General features: G+C 35.9%; 1 protein-coding gene across 1 annotated transcript in view; it reads right to left on the bottom strand.

Moving 5' to 3' along the window:
• The window catches only part of IL1RAPL1 (interleukin 1 receptor accessory protein like 1), a 640,886-nt gene that overhangs the window by 247,849 nt on the left and 369,086 nt on the right, over positions 1-23,951 (bottom strand). The window contains exons 3-4 of the mRNA XM_075034677.1: positions 22,670-22,856; positions 21,175-21,328 (exon numbers count right to left, since the gene is read on the bottom strand). Coding sequence (XP_074890778.1) covers positions 21,175-21,328; positions 22,670-22,856 — 341 coding nt within the window. The remainder of the gene's footprint in view (positions 1-21,174; positions 21,329-22,669; positions 22,857-23,951) is intronic.

The raw sequence follows: 23,951 nt of genomic DNA, 5'->3' as shown, positions 1-23,951 counted from the left end.
CTGCAAGATGTTGTGGAGGCTTAAAGGGTACATAGGACTGGTCAAATAAGCGATATAGAGATCAGAAAAAGACTATTATGTACAGTCAGCAGTGGAAGAATTCCTGGAACTTCAGGTAAGAGGAAACTGGAGGATATTCTCAGGAAATGTCATGCTCATGCTTACCCTGTTCTTTCATTTCTCCTTATGCAACTACTATAGTCCCCATGTGGAGATATGTGTTAATTCAGAGCGGAATTAGTAACTTGAACAGCAGCTTCTGAAAAGTTCTGTAATTAAATCCCAGAATCCTCTAACTGAAAAACCTTTTCCCAAGACTAAATATGAGAAGAAAGCTTACTTCCGCGAGCTATAGTACATGATAAAAGGAGTTTTAAATATTAAATGATATAAGCAACCAAGTATAAATACATTCCGTATGAAAGTGCGTCCTATTTAACTTTCTCAGCATTTGCCTTCCATGCAGACTTCAGTAGCTACTTCATTTGTCTAAGAGAAAACTTAAACACACACTGTAACTGCTTTCTTATTACTTCGATGAAAAATTCATGTCTTAGGCTACAAATCTATGTTTTGTTCACTAAGTTTGCTATCTATTGGGAACTTAGAGTGTTGCAGCTCTGCAGTTTGAGGTTATTTGGGTATTCAGGGAGAAGGTTAAGAGAAAACATGAAGGAAAGCTGATTAGTCATCTTGTTTTACATACATTTAATCCAATACTACTTGTATATAGTATTTATTTGTAGCTCTACAGGCAGTACCTACAGGTCAATATTGCCAGTTTTAATATGAAATCACACATTATTTAGTTACCAGCAAAACACAAGATATAATTCTTCTTTTTTTTTTTTTTTAATTTGAAGTGTTCAGAGTTATTCAAAGACTCTTAACCATGCTAAAAATATAGCAAACAGGATTTCTGTCTAATTAGAAAGGGATGGAGGTGCACATGAAAAGTCAAAAAATTAGTTACATTTCTTGAAACACTATAATGTTAAAGCGATAGTTAAGGCAGGAAAACTTTATAAAAATAAAACTAAATCTTCAATAAAGACGTTTTTGGCATTACTATGAATTAGTACCTTAGCATTAAATATAGATATATATTTGGGTTTGTAATAGAATATATTGGGTCTGTAAGTCATGTCGTACCTACTTGTCTAGAAGCTACTAATTTAATACGGACATTCAGCTTAAAATATATCAATTTTTATCCTACAAGTTACTTATTTAAAAGTAAAAGCAAAAGTCAGGCTAGCTTCCTTGTATTACTCTTTTTCACTACTTTATACACTACTACCATTTCACAAGCAGAACACATATCCATATTGTCATTACAATAAATGTAAATTTACACTTTGTTGTGATTTAACTGAAAGAATAGAGTGGATGGCAACAGGGAAAATAAGGAATGTAAAACCGATTAATATACAATGCACATAGTAAATAAAAATATTATGCACCTTTAAAAGTTATATTGCATACCTATCCAAACAAGTGGTTGCGGTTTTATAAAAGCTCACGTAAAGATCATTAATGCTCTTTCTTCCTTAATAAAACTATCTAAGAGCCCTTTCAAACTTTATGATCTGTGCCGAAAATACTAATAGATCTCTGTGTGTTACACATCTCCTGGTTGAACTCAAAACCTAAAACTCAGTAGCCGCTCAAACTGATGCTAGCTATTGGCAGCAGACTTTTGTGGTAACGGGGACGTCTACTCAGCTGGATCATAGGTTTATTTCCCCAGAGAGGATCAAGCTCTGCTGAAAGTAACTGATAGATGCAAATATGAGTCAGTTCCAGTGCCAACTAACAAATAAAAGTCTCACATCAATACAAACCATTAAAGATCCTTTTGCACAAATATATTTTTTTTTTCTAATGGGAGTTTAACAGAGTACAGAGTTTCTGATGGATATAAATGCCTCATGAAGGAAGCTGATAATTGTGGCGGGGATATCAGTATAAACAGGCGCTTTATGAGACTTTTGTTTTTTCCCTTCTTATAGCTAAACCTTATCTAAAATCAGAATTAGGGCCCAGCTAGAGATCGTATGCTTTGAAACATAATTCTGATACACACAGGGTAGCAAGTTCAGTGCTTCTAAGGAGGCAGCCACCAATCAGTCATGCCAGCGAGGTTTGGTTTGCCAAAGCATGGCCCTACTATCCAAAATTAACTTTACTTCCATAAAATATGCTACTAATATAACATGTATGCATCTGAGAGGCAGCAACTTTCAATTCTTTTCAGAGAAGAAACGCCCTACTGACTTCCATCTCTCACTACGCGGAAAGAACCGTCGTTTCTCAGATACTGTGATATAATCAAAGGGAGGAAACTGATGTCAAAGGGACCTTTAACGCCATCCTATTTTTGTCAGCACAATTCTCCTCTTTGAGAATAAATATAAGATTATACACAGATTCATGCTCCTTTTTTTCCCCCTCTATTGGCCACTACCATTACTACTTTAACATCTACACATCAAACAAAGCAATCAGAAAAGAGACTGCTTGGAAAACTTACTGTAGAGTGTCCTAATAAAAATATTAGTCCAAATTCAAAATGAATTATTAAAAAAAAAAAAGGCAAAAAAACAAACAACAAAAAAAAGCCTGAAACAAAAAAAACCCAATGATTTTTAGAAATAACAATTTCAGCAACAGATTAATATCTCTAATTAGAAAAGTCTTTTGCCAATCTGAGACCTATTTTAAATACCAAATACAGAGGAAATATCCCTTCTACCTTCAAGCAGTCATTTCTGCTTCATATTTTCACAGTTCATTACATTTTATTACAATTTTTGTGTAGGGACTAGAAATAAAAATATTCTTCCTTTAAGGAACAGAAGAAAATGATGAAGAAAATGTATTTAGCCTAACAACATGACCCTTCTTCTTCTGTCACTCTATTTTTTCTTTTCTTTCTTTTTTTTTTTTTCTGTAAGGGACTGGAAACTATTGCAAACAGATAAAAGATGCACTGTTTTGAGAGAATAGGACTGTCATTCTATGGCTACTTTGCTGCACAGCCTCTTTCCAAATTGATTATTTTTTTAATCACTTCCTTCTGTGTTTATAAAGCTTATTTATTTACTTACTTATTGCAAAGCAAATTTCAAAAGATCACTCCCTTTTTCAATGCAACGGATAGTGCTACTCCACTTTGATTATGTTCTGCTTTTTCAGGTGAACGCAGTTCTAAACTTATTCTATGAATATTTAAGTGAAATCATAGGAGAATACAGTGAAGAAATTTATTTATTTCTATTCTGCTGGTAGGTGATTATAAACAAGCCAGCAGTGCTATAGTGAAGGCAATGTCTAGAACCAACTGGGTATTTACAGTTAATATATTAAATGTCAGAATCATTGACAGTTAAAAGTGGTTGCTAAGAGCCCAAAGTACCATGACTAGCACCAGAGATGACCAGGAAAGATGTAGTCTTTTCAGTTTGGGTCAAAATTAGGGAGAAAAATTGGTTTCATAGGAAGCATGTTTCAGGTCCGAAGACCCGTATTATTTATTCTTGCTTCTTTGTATCCGTGTGTGTACCTGTGCATGCATAGATGGATCTACGAATCTTGTGCCCGTTTTTCACTTCATAAGTATCTTGTTCCTCGATAAGTAAGAGTCAGAGAGGAAAGGGTTATCTGGAGGAAAGTCCGAGTTTACAGACAGCTTGCTCCTGATCCAAGGGCAATCTTTTGCTTGCCCCAAAGCAGCTCTAATGGCAGAGAGAGGTATTTTTTTCACGCTAAGCCTTGACCTCCTGGGGAAGCAGAACGGCAGTCCCGTTCGTCCAACCTCTTCGCTGCCATGTGAGGGGAAGGGAATGTAGCTCTAGAAATGGTCTGAGGGTCAGCGAGGGGCTAATTAAAGTTTTCCATGAAGGATGATGATCCAGGAAGTAACAGCAGCCTACGCTAGTATCCAGAAGATATTTCATATCTTTCCTTTTCTATGCCTGCAGTTCTGAAACCGAGAGCAGTATTAATTCAAAATGCTTTACTTTTTGAACTAGTTGGTTTAACTTAAAAAAAAAAAAAAAAAAAATCTTTCTATAAAACATTCAGGGTGAATGCTGCATTACTTTGATCTCCACATGCTATTTGGAACATAATAAAGTTATGAACCTAGCTAGACTTACAGAATCTGAAGTCAATACCTGGGGACTTTTCTTGCCCTCAGAATCTGATCAGAAGAACTTGTGACTGGAAAGACAAGCACACAAAGAAGCGTTGCGTGTCTCTATCTGTAATAAAGCAAATGAAAGTTGCTTTGGAGAAAATTTTCTGCGCTTTACTGAGTACAAAGCTAATGGTTAGTCCTAGCACTGCCACATCCAACCTGTCTTCATAAAAGCCTGCAGCTGACTAGGAAAATCTCCATTAGCTAGAAATGAGTGGCTCTTACCTGCCAACACCGCTCCGCGAGGTTTACTTGTTGCATCAACAGCATAAGGGTTGACAGTCGTAGGCAACGGCGTACTGTGGAGTTTTCACTGTCAGTTTGACACCTCGCCTAGTTTGGAAGCTCTGTCATCTTTTGACAGAGAAACGATTACCAACTGGGTGCTGCTGGGAAGCATTTTGCACATAGCTCCACGGAGCAGGGCTATGGGCAGCCAGAGATCCAGCGGGGAGAGAGACAGGGAGCAGCGCAGGAATATTTCGGCTGACCTTTCTGGAAAATTTCAATGTCTGTCTCAGCTCTCACAGCAAAGTTCAGTGTTTCGTTTGACGAGATTGGAGCGGTAGCAGCGCGCTGCAGCCGTGAACTTAAAGGCAACGGCTTTAAATTTGGGCAGAACGCTGACAGCAGAGTACAAATGTTCTGCCTTCCCTTCCCATTTTGGGAGAGGCAGGGCAGGCTATCACTATCAGTTATCTTGTTAGTTGGCAGGGGTTTGTTTGTTTGTTTTGATGCAATACTGCCTTTCTGAATGCTAATACTGATTTTCACCCTATAAATTGCTCTTTGAAAACAATTATCCAAAACCTGAGTAAAAGGATTTACAATTTAACCAGTTTAATACCATTAAAAAAATACATCTACCCACACCAGTCTCATAATAACTGTCTCCAACTTCATTTTAAACCTGCAGAATTATTTTGTGAAGTAACGCCTCACAGAAAATACCAAGTGAACTCTAGGATCGTGATTACAGCAATGATGAGTTTCAAACGCAAGCAGCAAAGACTGATCATCTCTTCAGGCCATCATCAAGAGTTAGAGCACAGACTGATGCCTGCTGTGAGCTCCTCAACTATGTGGCTGCAAAATACAGCTGGGCTGAAGGGATCTTGTAGTGACATAAGGGAATACTGCAAATATTTTCTTCCTTTCTGTGTGAAAAAAAAGAATTTGAACCTAGCCAATGCTTTAATAACCATCTTGATCTGACATTCAAGAGTTATTCTTCCATTCCTATAAGAGCCGCAGGCAAACTCTTGAAAAAAGTTTAGAAACAGGACACAGCCCATTTAATTTTAAATGAAGTTACTTGTCCTGAGTAGCGAACGACCACGGTATCGTGAACCAAATTCTTTTATTTATCTACAAACCAGAGCAGAAGAGAAGGTTTCTCCAACCTTCCTTGGCTAATGTACTTTTGGCACCCTGCCTACCCGTGAGGCTGGTAGCGCAGCCTCCAAAACTATTCAAGTCTCATCTTCTGTGCTGAGAGCACCAGTGAGGGTGCCAATTATCGCAGACTGTCATGGCATTTTCTGTGATTTAGACGTTTGTCAGACAGGAATCACAATGAGACGAGTCAGTTAATTTATAAACAGAAATTTAGTAACTTTTTCTCCCTCTCCTTATGAGTCTGCTACAGATGGCTGAGAGATTAAGAGAGATTTTGAGGTTTGAGTCAGAATTCATCAGCAGTGAAACTAAAGAAAATTTTTTAAAAGATCTCCAAATCTGGAACTGTCTAGACACATCCAGAAAGCTCCTGCCTTTTACTGCTGTTGTAATGCAGTATTACAGCAGCTGCTTAGAACATGTTATTTATTTGTGGTGCTGGTAACAAAAATGTGTTTTTCAAGAATGACTGCCAGACAGGGGTGACGCTTCACCGACTCTAGCAGTGTCACAAAAGTCATCATTTGATGGAATCACTGTGCAAGAAACAGAATTATGTCACTCAGAAAAAAGATTTTGTGAACAGTGTGATCTTTCAAGCAGCACATCCTAATAATTAATCACCAGTAGTATTACTAAGATTTTTTTTAAGCCTCATTTGTTGCAGTATCTGCCTCCTCTAACATATGACCTCCTCCCAAATTTCCTCACTTCCACACAGGTTAAGTTCTCAATTATACTTTTTTTTCCACTTATTTTTGCATTCATATTTCATTGACCATTAAGACTTGACTCATGATTCTGAAAAAAAAAAAAACAAAACCTAAATAATTTTAGCTAATTTTTCCCGCTGTGTTAAGCAGAAATAAATCTCCTAGAAAGAAAACAAGGCATTAGCAAGCAATGTTAAAAGCCTGATTTATAATGTAAGCGTTCACTTTCTTCCAGATGACATATGAGAAAAAGATTAGAAGAATTCTAAGTGCTTGTCTAGTTGTTGAGCTGCTTCAGACTCACATTTAGAATTTTTGCAGCTTTCGATCTAACCCCTATAACAATGCCCGAGTGGACTACCAGACACGTGGAATCAAGTTCCACAGGCCAGTCAAGGTTATTTTAAAACAATGTGATATGTAGATGCAAAAATCTCACCTTACTTTTACCAGACAAAATAAAAATTATTTCTTATTTTGCCTAGCTAAAGTGTTGGGCTTTTTTTCAGTGCAGCAAGGGGAGGATGGAGGAGGGCTTACAGGCTGTGACAGGTTATTTGTATAATAAAGCCACATGAAACATTAATTTCATCTTTTAAAAACCTATTCTGATATTCTTTATGGATTTACATTTCAATATTATTTAACATTTATGCATAAGATGCACAGGTATTTCTCAAATGTCTGTATAGTTAGCCACCATAACCTTAGGGAGGAAGAAAAATAGGGTCATATATTTAACAGTGGTGTTTGTTTTGCTATAATGCTATTCCTAGATTAAAAGCGACTAAGCAAGTAAACCAAAACCATGCAGTACATTACGTAGTAATAGTTTCAAAGGCAATTTGGAGCCTCTCACTTGTTATGTTACTTAGAATGAGGACAACGATTATAAAGCTTTTTAAACAGTAGAAGGCTGCATAATGCAGTTGAAATATTTCATGATGACAGTTAAAGGCAAAGCTGACAGGTAAAGGCAAAACTCTTCAATGGATTTCATATAAATTCTAAAATGATTGTGAACACTACCCTTTGGGGGGAAAAAAAATCATTATTTATTAAATAAGTAAATGATGCCTAGCTCTGCTTTTAGCTGATGTTTTCACTGGATCAATCTACACAAACCTTGGGCAGTAAACTTATATGAAAGCATCATTTCAGTGAGATTCAGGTAGGGCACGTTCTTCACCAGCTGAATGCAGAAATACATAGTGTAAAAAAAATTAAGTAAATATCCATCACCTTTGAACTTCTCCCAGAATATGACTACTAATAATTTCAACTGAGCAAATCTTGTAAAATACTTGTTATAGAGCCTGTTGCTATATAAACAACAAATTAAAAGCCTTACATAACCTTTTTCTTTTAACAGAAATTAGAATCAAAATTCAGTGTGATATCTCTGATAATCGTAACAATATCTCAATTTACTACCTCAAAAATGAAAATCCATTTAAAGAATGCCAGATAGGCTTCACTGTAGCCATAGCAGTATTTTACCCTTCCCATGTATTCATACCTTTAATTACTTTTCACAGCAGTTTGCCCTCTTGTTTTTCTCTCTATCTGCTATTTCTTTTATAAATCAGTTGTACAGAGTAAAAAGAAGTCTAAGCATATGCAATCCACTTATATTGTTTTCTTTAATGGAATGTCGACGACTATTGTACTTCTGAAGAGCTCCATTGTACCATGGACTGCCGAAACCTGCAATGGGTTTCAGAAGCTGTGATTACAGCAGCCATTCACGATGGCAGGTACAACTGTATTCACTTAAATATATTCCCACCTTCTGACTAGCTCACCACAGTCCCCAGCGAAATACCACCGTGTGAAAAACGGTACAGATTCCTGCAGTAGGGAAAATCATAAACACATTTACAGTAGGCCTTCTTTAGAAAAAAATTACTTTCTTCTTTGCGTGTGTTTTTCTCATCTACTAGTGGAAGCTTCTTCCTCCTTCCACCTTCGCATATTCATTTTCTCCCATACACACTGAATCTTTCAGGGTGTATTGTTAAAGTCTTCCCGAGCTCCCATTCCACGGTAGAAGGAAAGATATGTTTGTCTCAAACAAACACTCTGTTTATCCACTCTTGAACTACTGTCTTGGTTTGAATTCACAGCAACCCTTTCCTCTGCCCTTGGCAAAACCATCATCTTATTTACGAAAAAGAGTTGGTGCATCACTATAGGCATGAAAATCTGCTTCTTATCTCATACAAGAGCTTTCTAATAATATACTCTAAGCAAGATTTTAAAATTATCTTTCTCCTGTTAAAAGTGTCTTTTCCTTCCAGGGCGGAAAGTTGCATATATTTCTTCAAAGACGTGTTACTCAAAATTTGGTAAAAGTTAAATACAGCTACATACTGCTAAAAATATGTTTGGTTTTTTTCTCCCCACAAAACCAAACAAACACACAAGGAACTTATTCTCCTCTCCTCTCCTCCCAGATAAAAAGTCAGCAAAGATTTTGGAGAAGAGAGGATTAGTTTGAACTGGGAATGTTTTCTGTTGACTGGTCAGCTCCATTCAGATTTAGTGAATGGGTCTGTGTATGTGTTTAATTATAAACATCTAAATATTTTTAATTAAAAGCACAGCAGGTAAAACTGATTTTAAAACAGTCATGTGACTATGCTTTATATTTGAATAAGTAAAAAAAAAATCATCAAATGTCTCTTAGCTGTAGGTGAATGCTCTTCTTGGGCTCTTTCAAATCTTTTGACCTAACAGCCCACCACTGCAGCGTGATTTTTTTTTTTTTTTTTTTTAAATCCTGTACAGACTACAATAAAGCAGGAAAATGCAAATAGTGTCAATGCAAACCCACTTCAGTATTTTGATTCCATGACAGACCTATTCCAGCACTGGCCTAGCTTCTCTTTTAAAGGCTGAAATTGCAGAAAACAACTTTTTTCTATCCTAACATGCCGATAATGCTGAAAGGCCTCTAACAAAATAAACACCCTTTTACTATGCATGGTGAAGAAACGATCCATATCCTGAAAATTTAACGGTATTTCAGTTAATTTAACTAGATGTTATCAACTGCCATAAACAAACAAGAATTAAGACCCTCTCCAATTCAGTTCTTGAGTCAGAATTGCATTTTGTACTCTATTTACTTCATTTACTCTTCCATAATGTACCTGAGTAGGAGCTATAAGGACTTTCTAAACATGTAGCTATCCATTCTGTAAAAATTTAATTATTAAAAAAGTCTCCTTTCTGCTCACAAAATCCTTTTAAAAACCCAAGAGTAGATTCATCATTTTTCTATTGACTCAGATAGTATTTTTAATCAAGTTAATGCAAGTTTTCTGTCCTTTGATACTATGAAGCACTCAGTTTAATAAGGAAACTAGGTCAGCTGGCAAGTTTTATTAGAAGAGTTACTTTACCATACATTCCAAAATGGAAAGAAAATTTTCAAGTCATGAAAGTCTTTCAATTTGGCCTGTAAGACCTAAAAGCGTCATTTATATTGTTTGGGTTTGTTTTATCTTTGCTGAATTAAGGAACGTTTTTCAGAATTGCTGTTTTAAAACGATAGGTCAGAAAAAAAACAAGTAACACTGACAACTAAAAGAAATTATCATGTTTCTTACAGAATTATTAAGTAATAACGGGACCCTGAACTAGTACGTAAAGATAATATTGTCTTCCAATTCACATAAAGTATAGCATAAAGCAAGACATTTTCAGTGCTTTATGCTTTCTGTCCACCCCACAGCAGGCATATATACCTGTATATCTTTCTGAGAGGAGTTTATAAATCATTATTCCCTCAGCTTTATGTTCATGTCAAATCTACTATGACAGATCGCGAGGATGTTCGTGAACCACATAGACAAGACGACACCTAGAGCAGAACAGTACAGAATTCAGCTTTTGAAAATATGGAATGTAATCTGCCAACTAGCATTTATAATATATTAGAATAAGGCATCACAGAGCACATGCAAAAGTCTTTTGAAACGTCCTTGACTTTTCAGAAGAGCTCTTTCAAATATTTTCCTCCTTCAGTCTTTTGAGCCTGTCTTTGTCAGAACAGTAGCTGTGTAGGACTATTTCCTATTAAGCGTACAGCTTTTTATTTGTGCACAAGAGTAGGCAAAAATAAATGCTTTTCCTGTTATGATCACATAATTTCCAGTAAATGTCACATTACCCACATTTTGCAAGTGTCTTTTCTGCCTTAATCTCTGTTCCTGCCCTCCTATTCATCCTAAGAAACTGTCATTCCTCAAATGTGACCAAAAAATCTAGATATTGCTGGCTGTACAAAAATGACAAACAGTTCACCTAGCCTTATTTTTCTTTTTTCCTGAAGGTGTCGGAGTAGCTCCTCAGAAAACTGAATTTGCTCATAAAAATCTAGATTTTTTCTTTTTTTTTTAAAAAGCATATGCAACCCACACAAAGGAATGAGCCTATTTCTATTTAAATTAGCTTATCACAATGCATTTTTTGCCCTTTGCCAAGTTATTCATGAGTGACTTTTTGAATTCTGAATGCTAGCTCGAAAATTCTAAAAAACTAATGGAATTGTTTTGAAGGAACGAACCACCTGAAAAATCAAACCAGGATTTCGGCAATGCTCTGCCGCTGCATGGAGGGGCGACTGCCGCCTCCGTTGCTCGGATGGAGGTGGGTACGCGCTCCCTTCAGCCCCGTGGAAGCAACGGTTCCCGCGGCCTTAAAAAATATGCAGCGGGTTAAAAAATAACGGCAAGTTCACAGCGAGTAACGTTTGCCTCCCATGCCGTATGTGGAAGAGAGAAGGCTTCCTGGCAGAGCTAGATGACACCAAAATAATCACCTCTCTCCTCAGGTTCTTCACCCGCCTGGGCATTAATGCCAGTTGATAGTGACATTAAAAATGCCCTGTTGGAAGACTCACGTAAGGAGTGAACAGAAGTAGTAGTTTAAAATAAATTTACCACCTCAACACTGAAATATCATAACCCACCTACTTACTAATAAAACATTTATTCTGTTTACTGCAGCTCTCCAATCAAAACCTTTGTTTTCAGAGAGGACTCAATTCTCTTTAGGTTTAGGTTGAGTTGTATCCAGAATAGTGAAATATAAAAGGAAAGCTTTCAGTTGTCTTGTAACCAGAATCATCACATCAAGGAAAGAACAGAATGGAAAAGGGTACACTCTGCGTTACATGTGAAGCACAGTTTATTCTAGCTGCCAAAATGAATCAAAACAGTAATATCTTAATAAAAAAGCCTATACTTATTTTGCACAATGCAGCTAGCTTAAAGAAATGCATGCTGTGATTCCGTCCTAAGAAAACTTAAATACCATGAAAAACAATAATAGTAATGTTGTTGTAGACATGATGGCTTAGACAAAACAAGGTAGAAGCAATATATTTTATTAGACCAGCTGGTATATTAAGCCCCTGAGATCTGAAGACAGCCTTGTACACCCAAAAGCTTGCTTATTTTTTTCAGCTGTACATCTCGGTCTAAAAAACAAATAACATTCGCACTACAGATTTGTTCTTGTCTGCTTCAAAAAGCTGTCATTAATTTTTGGACTTGTTTTATAACAACAAAATATTATGTAGAGCCAGCTTACCACTTTTAAAGATCATAAACATAACAACTGTGAAACCTTAAAGTAGGATTCATATAATTTAGATGCCTATATTATAAATCTACATTTGAGTTTGTCACCTAAAGCTCCTTTGACAGCCAAGAGGTGGAAGTGGGACTTTGTATAACACAACTCATGTCATGTTTCATGCATTGGTATTAAGAGGAGACAAGTCATGCCAAGGAATTACTATGAAGAGCAATTACCTCATATGCAGATGGGCATAAGTATTAAACTTAGGTGAGAAAAATCTCACCTCTAGAGAAAAAACACACAACAGATCACATACTCAGCAGAAATAAACTTCCCACAACTTGAGTAGAATTATGCTGTAGGACTGTTGACTCCATAAGGGTCTTATTAAAGACTGAGAATGTTTCTTGTCATACGCTGTGTCTGGAGAAATATCATCATCTTGTTTAACATGGGAAGGATGCAGTGAGGAGAGATGGCATGATTTAGAAAGGGAGAAAACTCACAGGCATCTTTCTATTCTAGTTCCTCCCTCTCCACTTTGTTTAAAGAACATGGAGGAAATCCACTGATTTATATCACTCCTCAATCTTGTTTCTATGAAGTTATATCTCATATTTTTAAATTAATGCAGTTCTGGATGTGAATATAATACTCCAAAGTGAAAGGAAAAACTGTATTAAAGAAATGAAAAATGTCATTGCTAGTTCCAGTTTCTTTCTCATATTCAGACAATTACCGTGTGTTATCAACTTCCCACAGCAAAAAATAAGTTGGTGAAATTGTTTTCCTATATTAAGCTCTCACACAGATAAGTAAAACATCAGAAGGTAAATTATGATATAATTTTGATTTATTCATTCCTATTCCTTTTCACATATCTTTCGTTTTTAAGCTTTTCAGATAAAGTACCCTAGAATAGAAAATTTGTTCTCTTGGCTGCTTTATTTTAGCCCTGTATCTTTTCCAGTAAGCCAGTAGGTGCTTTATCCATACCGCTTCCAATAAGAATAGGATGAAACTATTCACCGAGTAAATTAGGAAGAACTATAGTTTCAGCCAGATCCAAAAAGAAACCTGTATTTTAGAGTCATGTAGAAATAGATGGGCAGGTTTTCCCCTTTTATTAGAGTAAAAAAAGATTTCATCACTGTTCATTCTGTTTTGGATGGTCACTATGCAGCTATCATGCCTTTTTTCCTGTTACTAAAACACAGTGATGGTATTTTTAAATTTCTTTTTGAAAAGTAACTGATTAATTGAAAGAAATTCCACGAGAGAATAACCAATAAATCATCAAGGTGACTTGCAGAGTTGTATTTTTTTTAAAATCTGATTTCACTTTTTGAAATGAACTTGAGTTCTGAGCTTTCTTAACAGAAAAGTCAAAAGATGAAATATTGGCTCTGTTAAGTCAATGGGCAAACTGCAACTGATCTCAGAGAAACCAAGATTTCACTCCTGATTCACACTTGCAAAAGAATTCCAAGTAAAATTTGTTTCTTAAATTTGATATGCACTGGTTTTCCATTGTTTATATACTATGGTATTTTAGATGGTTAATTAATAATGTGAAGCAACAACATGAAAAAAAGCCTGATCACTTCTTTTTTTGGGGCTGGTGCAGGGGAGAGGACAATATTTCTGAGGTCATCTCAAGACTTGAATACTCTTTTAACATAAGTGTACTTTCGATATAGTGGAATACATCTCAGATACTTTCTATGTGATTTTGAGGCTACTATTCTCTTAACACTGTATCCAAGCAGGTAACGCTGCAGTAAAAATGAGATGTCTTTCTTCTTCTTTAAACAAAGTTTTTCTGCCTGTAACAACAATGGCAATGATTTCAGATAGATACATTATCTGGAATTTCTTGCTGAACATATGTACTACCAATATTGTTTCACTTCATAGATCTGAGTTAAGAATTTGACTAAGCCAATTGAAAGATACTGAAAACAATGGAAAATTGCCCTCCATTTTAAAGCTAAATACTCAGTGTAATTGTGTACAGACTGTTTTTAAGGATGTGTACAGATTGTCTTTAAGTATAGAGGCAACACAATGTCCATATGCTATTGTACTTGTACCTTTGATACTCTAGTTTATTAAAATACCATCCTGGAAGACTCCACTGTACACATAAATTATCTAAAGCTTTCAAAGAAAAGCTAGGGAAATGATAAATGCTCAGTTAGGACAATATTGTTGGATTTAACATACTCTAGGGGAACATAAAAGTAAAATGAAGTCTTCTGATTCCATAGCAATAATGCGAAACATTAACATTGAATGTCATTTATCTACATTTTAAAAGGTTGCTTAACAAGCATCTTGGGTGCCTTAAGAACAGATTTATTTAATTTTTGTAACATCTTATTGAACTAAGGGTTTCTAAGACTTTTATGTCTTTAGTAGTCACTAACATGTACAGTTTTGTGATAAACACTTTTGTCTACAGTTTCTTTCTCTCTGCAGAATGGAGCTCATCTTAATAACTTCGCCACACTGAACTGAAACAATGGGAAGCAGCACCATGGTAACAACATCCACTCTAAATGTTTATATTTCAATATTCTGATATGACTCATGAAGAAAGGGAAACGGACTCACACAAGCAAACTTCCATCACACCAGGAAATGGCATTTCCTTAAATTTTTCTCAACTGTTGCAAAAAAAAAAAAAAAAAAAAAAATTGTTTGAAGTTCTTTTTTTATCTTAGTTTTTTACCTTACACACAAAGCCACAACTGAAAAAAAATCTGAAGAGAAAAAAAAAAGTCTAACATAAGTTTTAAAAGTCATCAGGTTTCTAATAACACCACTATGGACAGAAATAAGCAAAAATGTCATAACTTTAACAACAGTGTACACAGCAACGCACCGCACTTGTTACATAATATCGAATCTACGTGGAATTCTTCATTTTTGTTAGGGAGTAAGAAAATTTCTTCTACTGATTACCACATGTTAAAACAACCCCTTAACTTTTACCAACACCGTATTGTCAACAGGGAGTGCAGGACTCCAAGAGAAGCCATGACTGTACCATCAAACACATTGTAGCATCTGTCCAAGTAACTATCACAAATCGTACGTATTTTTCCCACTCATTAACTTTGTACGAGATAAGGAGAGGCATCAACGAGCATGACAGATAGTGAAAAAGGATGATTAAAATAAGCTTGCGAATACTGAAATCTACCGTAATGTACTAAACCCAAAACTTTCTAATATATCTTAGGGTTTTATAACTAATGTTTTATTTTTACATTATCCACACAAAAAGCCACAAGAGACTGATCACCTCCTCTTCTGAAGATACGCTATCAGGTAGAGAGGAAAACCCAGGTTATAGCAAGGAAAGTGCAAAATATGGTGTACTTGTACAAAAAGCATTAGTAAAATTAGAAAACTCAGCAATAGTGGCCATGTCCTGGAGCATTTTTTGATAAATAACAGAAAAAGATAGCAACTAAGAAGGAAAGAATGTTATAGAAGGTATATTATGCATGAATTAGGACTTTGTCCAGAATGATGAGCATGTAAACGTATCACCCAAAAGGAACAAGTTATTAATCATATCTAATTTAGCCAGAGGAAACTCTACTCCTTCTAAAGCCCATAGAGACTCTTTTATAAAATAAGTTCTGACCACCCAACTCTGTCTACTTCTCTGAATTACTGTCTGGAGGAGCTTCTCTCTCTTCAGTGACCACAGATGGGAATAATCTCCAATTATTAAAGTTGGCCTTTGTGGGCACCCTAATTTAGCATATCATAAAGGTAGAAATGTCAGAAGGTCACCAGCAGCAAGGTTCAAAATAGAGCTGGGACTCTGTCTCCCTTTAACTTTTGCATCCGTTCTTTTGCTAAGTTGCTGAAGTTGGTTTTCTAATTCATAATTTCAATCTATAACATACAGTACATGACATCATTTGCACTTACTCTGAAGTAAATTACATCAAGCTTTGCTCGTTGCTGTCTTCATATAAGGCTGGTTTTGCATAACCCGCTAATCCCATTTGCAATGAATATGTTAAATGAACATTTATAGAAAATGTTTTAATCAAATCTCTACATAGCATTCTGATTATTATTACTTAAACGCACACAGGATAGTAATTCAGACCCTTGTTTTCAGCCATACAAAAATGATTGTACTATAAAAGAAGATCACTAATTTCTAATTAGAAAAAAACCCCTCCAACCCACTCTTCAGCCAGAAATTTGTTAAACCTACAGGATTTTATGTATTATAGAAATGCTAGGTTGGTATTTTGAACATGCTCCTTTCATAATAAGTCTATTGTTTGCTTTATATTTTATTAGTCTTTGCACAGAATAACGGTAAATAGTATTTCTATCTGAGTATGTTCTGGAGTTGAATTAAATTCATGACGAACAAAAGGAATGAGCATCAGCTCTGATAATTATTAGGATCAGCTGAAGCAAGGAGGGGCTGGGTGCATTCAAAATGGTTCATCCCTGTCATTAACTGCAGAAACCAAGCAGTGTGTTCTCAAGCTCTAAATGCTTGGCAAACAACTCTTTTTGTTCTTTAACACTTTTCTCACTTAGCACCTGCTAAAAATAAAGAGGTACATGCTTTTTGCAGCACCTTTCTGCATTCCAATGTGTTCAGTGAGAAAGAGCAGAACTGGAAAGAATTAAAGCCAACATTTGGGGGAAAAAAAGGGTGCACATTTTGTCTCACACAGTTAGAATACAGACCACTTAAAGCAGGCTAAAACCTCCAAAGTTCCCCCTGCCTTCTTTTTTTTCTTCACAAAATATGGTGACTGGCCATGTATATAAGATCCAAAAGTAGAGAGCTGTGAGGCTAGGTATATAATTTAATTATCATTATTTCTTCATACTATTTATTTTCACAGTGGAGTTTTCAGCACTAAAAATACGTATGTACATATAGTCATTTAAGATTTTCTGCTATGCCGGTGAAGACTAATTCTGTCAGAAAGCAAAAGAGACAAAGCTTATTCAACAAATCCCAACCTTTAAGCAACACTACAGAGTCAACTACTGTATAACTGTGAAACAGACAAATTACATTCCTTTTTTTGCCTAAAACCCTAAGGATGAAAAAAGTCAGGGGTAGCAGATGGAAAAGAGTAAACTGGCACTTTCAAGAATATTACAGAAATATTTTAAACCAACCAGGCTAAATTTAAATAAGACGACTTGTATCAATTTACATTAAATTTAGTATTGCTATAGCTTGCCTGTGAACATGCCCAAATCTCTAAATCTGAAATCGTGCTCATTCCAGCAGGAGTTGTTTTCAAGGGGATTTTAAGGGGACTGATCAATGAGTAAAGACAATAAAGTGTATCTCCGAGGAAAGGCTTCAGGAGTAAGAACCTACTGACGAGCTCTGGTTCCATCTGTGAGGTGTAAGGGCTTCTTACTTTTAACAGAATGGAAACAATATTTTAATAGTTAAAACTAAAAAAGTCATGGAGGAGTTGAATAAGTAATGCTCCAACTGCAAGGCCGATGGGTTCTGTTTGCTTTTTGATGTTCATCATGAAGAACTATTTAATATTGCAGTGGGGACACACATACTCTCTCTTAGACCCAAGCTGGTCTTCACCAGACCTGAATGAAATTCTGCAAGAGCAGAAAGAGTTTGTGCTTGCAAATGTCTTGGTACTATAAGTAACAAAAAGAATATTATTAAACCTAACATTTAATTAAAAGAAATCACTGCTGGAAAATATTTTTGACCCATGTTATGCACTATGACTAAATTAATACTATGCTGTTAAAATATGATTCTTTCTGAAGTCTGAACGTACACTTAATTAAGTATGTCACAGAGAGCAGGTATGCCTTAATTAAAATTCCACATATAAAAGAAAAAACTGTTAATCTGACCATTCTGAAGGTATAAATGTCTACAAATGTCTTTGTACATTGCAGGACTTTTTAGAACATGTAATTACATAACCACAAACCAAGAACTGCCAATTACTCTGTTTATGTGAATATTTTCATTAGTTACAAGCTAGAATAATCAGTGAATAGTTTGTATTTTGCAAAGCAGATAATTTCTAAGTCAGATCTCAGAACAATAAGGCAACTGATTCAAATCACTATCTGATTGTGTAACTCTACTCTCTGGATATTTTGCCTGTTTCTCCTCGCCTCTGCTAGGTAGAAGAAAGGACAAGAACCCTGCTTTAATCTAGATCTACTCTCTGCTTAACACGCTGAATCCTCTTATGTCAACAACCAGATACCTGTGATTTCTTAGCAAAATAATTAACCGTTTGATTTCTTGCTAGACGGATAGTCACCTCCTATGGACTACTACAAATGTGTACCTATGTAACATCTGGCTCAAGGATTTCTTGCAGCAGAGGTGAGGTTCTTTCTGTTTCTAGAGGAAAGGCAGTACATTCCAGGAAAGAAATGTAGTAAGTCCAAATTCCAGTCTTACTTAAACACATACATGGAAACATAGCACACAGAAAATGGAAAAAAAATAAGTGACTCTGTTTTCTGATCATGGGGGTGCGATGCTGGTACACCCACCATTACCACACAATGTAATGCTAATGAATACAGAGAGTTATTTTTCATAAATCCCATTCTGATAAACACATTACAAGTTGATAAACACATTACAACTTCCCATATGTTCTGACAAGCCTGAGGCAAATTGGTAATTCTTACTCATATTTTTGAATTTCATTTATTCTAACTAAAAGTATGTTTGGCAGAGAAATTTCAAATATCTTAGAAATAATTTTTTCCCTTCCTGTGGAGCTGGGATTTATTGATGGAATTTGTTCTTAGCAGCGGTTCACACAAAAGTCATCATTTATGGACACTGCCTGGAGACTGTATATCAGAAAGATACATCATTCCTTTGTTTCAATTAATTATGTTTTCATTAATACAGTAAAGCAATCAACTATCAATTTAATTTTCTACTTTTACTTTGACATTTGCAACATTTATTTCAGAGTTCCTGAATTAAAGTTTAATTCCTTTTTGAAAACAAACAAACGAACAGTCCCTTTCAAACCCCATTTAATCTATATACTCCTCAATGTATGTCCAGGGCAACTCAAATTGTTTTTCAGCTCACAGAGAAAGCGTAAGAGAGGCACCTAAAGCGTGAATCTCTTCCTCTAAAGCACTGATTAAAAGTCTTATCAAGACATCGATGCAGATGTAGTATAAAAGTAGTAGTACTATGAGTAAACCTGTTTGTTCTGTTTACTCACATAATATTATAAAGGTGATACGAAGACCTCCAGTACTACCCAAGCAGTTTACTAATTTGGAGGTTGTCCTTATATCTGCTGGGGTTTGCAGAGGTGGAAACTGAATAATTCCCTCAGTATGCATCCATTCATTTTTAGCACATCATAATCAGCCAAGTCTCTTTCTGTCTCTGTCTAGTTAAACATTAAATACTGAACTCCTACCTACACCACAAGTGATGAATTACATTTTTTTAAACTATTACTACAAATAGTAACACGCATCTGGTTCCAATGCTTTTTTTCTTTCTCCTTTCCATCAGTCTGAGCCTGTCTGAAATACTGTTGTGCAGTGGAGCACCAACCATAGGGACAGAAGGGATCACCCGAGAACTGAGGGACTATGGACTCTTTGAATCCATATGTCAGGTATTAAAAAGATAATTGACAACCTCCTGGTATAAATCAAATTCTTGAACACTTTGTCTCTGCTTTCTTCATATGAGAGTCAATCAAACAGAGTATATGGATGTTTACTATGAGGTTAATCACTAGACAGTAATTGCCTGTCTGTACTGATCAAATAAATCAATTCCATACAAAAGAAGAATTATTAAGAGATCCTGGATTTTGAGCTTAAATAAGTATGATTGATTACTTGAATTCTCTCAAAACAACATAAACAATATGATTTCCAGACTAATCTACTACAGAAAATTACAAACCATAATTCACTATAATTTGTGATAACGTAGAGGGCAAATGGGATACATCAAAATAGAAAGCAAACTTTTCACCATAAAAGGAAACTTGCAATTCAGCCTAATGCACAACATAAGTGCTGTTACTAATTGTTGGAGGGCAATATATTTATATATTAGATACTAAAAAGGAACAAGAAAAGCCCACAAACCACCTTTTCTAAGATTTGTTTCTCGGTTTATTAGGTATTTTGAAGGTGCAAGAACTTATATATGCAAGCATCTTTTATCAGCCATATGAATCTAGTTCACCTCCAGTTCGCTGGGAAAATCCTGTTTCTGCCTTCTTTTAGGGAATATACTGTGGAACTACGCTGTATTAGATAGATCGTGATGTACTCCAATGTCATCCTATAATCCTAGAGGCCAAACTTCTACCTTAGGTATATGTTCAGCTATACGCTTCACATGTTTGTAAAACAGAGGTTAGAGGTCTGGCGAGGAACTGGAAATTTAATGGAGCATTCTTCATACTGTTCTGCCGCTCCGGACATTACTATTACAGTATATATTTTGTTTACATCTGTGATGGATTTTACATATTGATATGGTAGTTTTAAATGCATATTATATTAAAAGCATCTTCTTCAATTGCTGTTTCCTAAATTGTAGAGTTTAATTATGTTACATAATGACTCTGTGGAACTTGATACTTCAAAATGTTTTTGAAGCCAAGAATAAATGGATTAAAAAAAATAATCAGACTAATGGAGAATAGGTTATTTGGTAACCACAGCATATGACGATTGAGATCAGGAAATTCTTGAACTATGAGCTACAGAAAGCTGGGAGAGAATACCAGAGGAAAAATGCTACCAACCTTCAGCGATGCGCTGCTCAAACACTAACCCCTCCGTACCTGTCGCCCAGGTGCAATGGTCTCACTGGGCTACAGCTGCTGCTGTGGGGTTGTAGCTACAGCCATTCTTATGTCCCAAGGCATTTAAGCACATGAAGAAGTGTGATAGACTTAATGATCTTTTTTTCTGTTAGAGGTAGTGCTTGCTGAAGTTGCCTGTTCCTTGACCACATTTTCCATTCAAAACCAAGACCTACCCACAAGCTTTTGGAATAGACCAAAACTCAGCCTTCTTCAAAATGTTACACATACTACTGTGAAGTGTTCAGGACAGCTTTAATGTATCAACCATTCATACCTAGGCACACAACAAAGTGGTTTACGTAGGTATAGCGACTCAAATAACCACAACTCAAATCACAATATTCAATGTTTGTTCTAAATATGAGATATAACAAGAGCCTGTAATTACCTGTAACGGTTAATTCCGTAGTTCTTCTGACAACAAAGTATCCATATTTTAACTCGCAAGTGTAATTTCCAATGTCATCCTCTCTAACTTCCCGAATGATAAGAGTGTCCTTTTTAAACACAATACTTGATCTCCACGTCTTTGACTTGCATTCCTGTTCAAAGATAATATAACACGTCAGTGACTCTGTTCTTACACTTAAACTGGTCCACTGTTGACAATGCTGCTCAAAGCCAAGGCAGCTAGAAAGAAGTCTTTCGATTGACTGTCACAAAATATTTTACTTTATTATCTTAGCATACTCATTGTTTATACATTAAGGGCTTTTTAAAAAATATTAAAGTATAAGAGGTTGTTTCAGTTCATTCACGCAAATGCTGCCAATGACTCTTAAAAAGCCAATCTTCTGAGCTCTTGTTTAAGTCAGCCATAGTTTTAAATTTGATAAAACTTCAGGTATTGATTGTATTACAAACACAAAATCCAAGATGAGTGTAAGCAAATAACTGGTTACACATCTCCTATCTTAGACACGCTGTCAGTTAATTTGGCCAGAATCCTTCTAGGCCACAAGTTTTTACTTATTAGATAGCATAGTTTTGTGTACCGTATTTAAAAAACATTTATGTTATCAGGTAAATTATCAGACTTTTAAAAAGTAATTTGAATGCATACCAGCACATACTTAAACTAGGACTTCCTATATATACAGACATCTGTAGATGCCTGTGTAAACAAAATACACAGAATCTAAATTTCAGATTTACTGAACTGTTTGGGGACTTTAAATTGTGTGCATTAAATACTAAAGTACTGAGTATTTCCTGCATGTGGTAAGAAACGCAGAGCTCAAGCTGCTGTCCAGGGAAGTTCTAGTGTGCTGCCCAGAGGCAGCACTATTTGCAAGAACTTGGCCCTTAAGTAATGGTCTGGAAATCAGTACACAATCTTGAAATAAAGCTATTGATAAAAACAATGAAATTACATTTGCAAGTAAAAGTTAACATGTAAAGACCAAAGTTCTGGAAGTCTTTGCTGAATTTTATGCTGCAAAATTAAGCCATTCATTCAGATAATAGCAGGCATAGCTATCCTATTTAAATCTTTCCAAATAGAGTTTAGGACTGAGTTTTTAGAAACACACTCTTTAGGCTGGTATAGCACAAGCAGTTGCTGTATAAGTAGCTCACATGCCTTCACCTTAGCATATCAAACCAGACTGGTAACACTTTTCTTTTTTAGCCCTCTTGTTAGCAAAAAGCTGCCAATTCTTTGTGACATCCATAAATGGATATTAAGAAAATACCAGCTCTAAAGTTTACTAAAGGAAGCATTTGAGTCTCTCTCTCTGTTCATTCTTTTCTATCCTTCATTCTGTTGTCTGTTCTTAACACATTTTAAAACAATCCAAACTTCATATCATATATAGATCATAAAAATCATAAGAACATTGCATAATATCTTGTTGAAGGAGAAAATCTTTTGCATTCCTTACCTTATACCACAGAATTTCAGGCTCCCTAAATGGAAATAAAAAATCCTCAATTTCAGGGCATGAGATTTCCTTGCTTTTGCTAAGTTCAGCTTTTTCAAAATATTTCATCTTTGAATTGTAGCAGAGTCCAGTGTCATTTTCACCCACCGTCAGCGAAATGGACACTTTCATACAGTAAGTTGAGTTTCTGTAATGCAATAAAAATAGAAATAAAAGTCCAATATGAAAAAAATAATAAATGCCAATGTACCTAACATTGTTTTTAAGTCATTATTTTCATTCACAAGCAAAAGACAGAAAATCAGACACTGTATTTTGTGTGTATTTTATAGCTGCTCATAATTTTACTTCTTTCTCAGCCACTAACTACAGTATTTAGAAGGCGTTGGTCGGCCTTACTCTACGACTACAGGTTTATCTCTCCTTTTCATCAAACCCCTCCTAACATTACTGTCCTTACTGTGTATTTGAGAACAATTTCCCCAAAAGTAAATACGCAATAAAAGCTCCACGTACTTATCAGTGAAATTAGACAACCAACACCCCGACAGACACCATTCCGACAGCTCTCGGGGACAAACAGATCACGTTGTGGCACCACGGGCAAATGCCAAATCCGAACTCGAGCACCACACCAAGAGCCACCTATTCCCCAGATCTGAGCGTGCTTTAAAGTGGAAGTGGAAACTTTTTTGCAGCCTTTAATTAAAATGAATCCTGTGACCCTTCCAATTATAGAAAAAACAGATGTTTTAACCTAACAGACCGCTAACTCGTTTACCTTAGCCTTCAATTCCCATACTCCCAGGCCAAAATGTTGCTTCTGCATTACCTACAGCCTTCATCAGTTTGGGCTCTCTCCTGAAGCCTGTGACTTCTGCTGCTGCTGCTGGATGTTGCTATGCCAGGCAGCCAGAGATGAGGGACCATTGCCTGCCTTCCCACATTTCACTATGCACTTTAATTAGGCTCAAAGACAAAATTACTTGAAATGATTTTTTTTTTTTTTTCCCCCTGTTTGAGTTTCCAGGTGGGCAGCAAATGAGTGTGTAAAGTTGAGTTCTCCCCAGGAACACACTGCGACAATGCAAGATTTCTGTCCTACTGTTTTGTAAATGCATTTGACCCCTGATCTGCTGAAAGAGGATCCTGCAGAGAGCACTGAGGAAACATTCATTTTCTTGTTTCCATTCTCAAACTCTATGAGCTGATTGCTGATTTACAACACTCTCGTGTGTATTGGACATGGCAGAATATCAAAGATGGCTACATTTTCTCATTC

This window comes from Buteo buteo, chromosome 8, assembly GCF_964188355.1.
Source record: "Buteo buteo chromosome 8, bButBut1.hap1.1, whole genome shotgun sequence".
NCBI lineage: Eukaryota > Metazoa > Chordata > Aves > Accipitriformes > Accipitridae > Buteo > Buteo buteo.
Note: the sequence above shows the minus strand (reverse complement) of the source record. Positions and strands in the feature narration are given on the sequence as shown.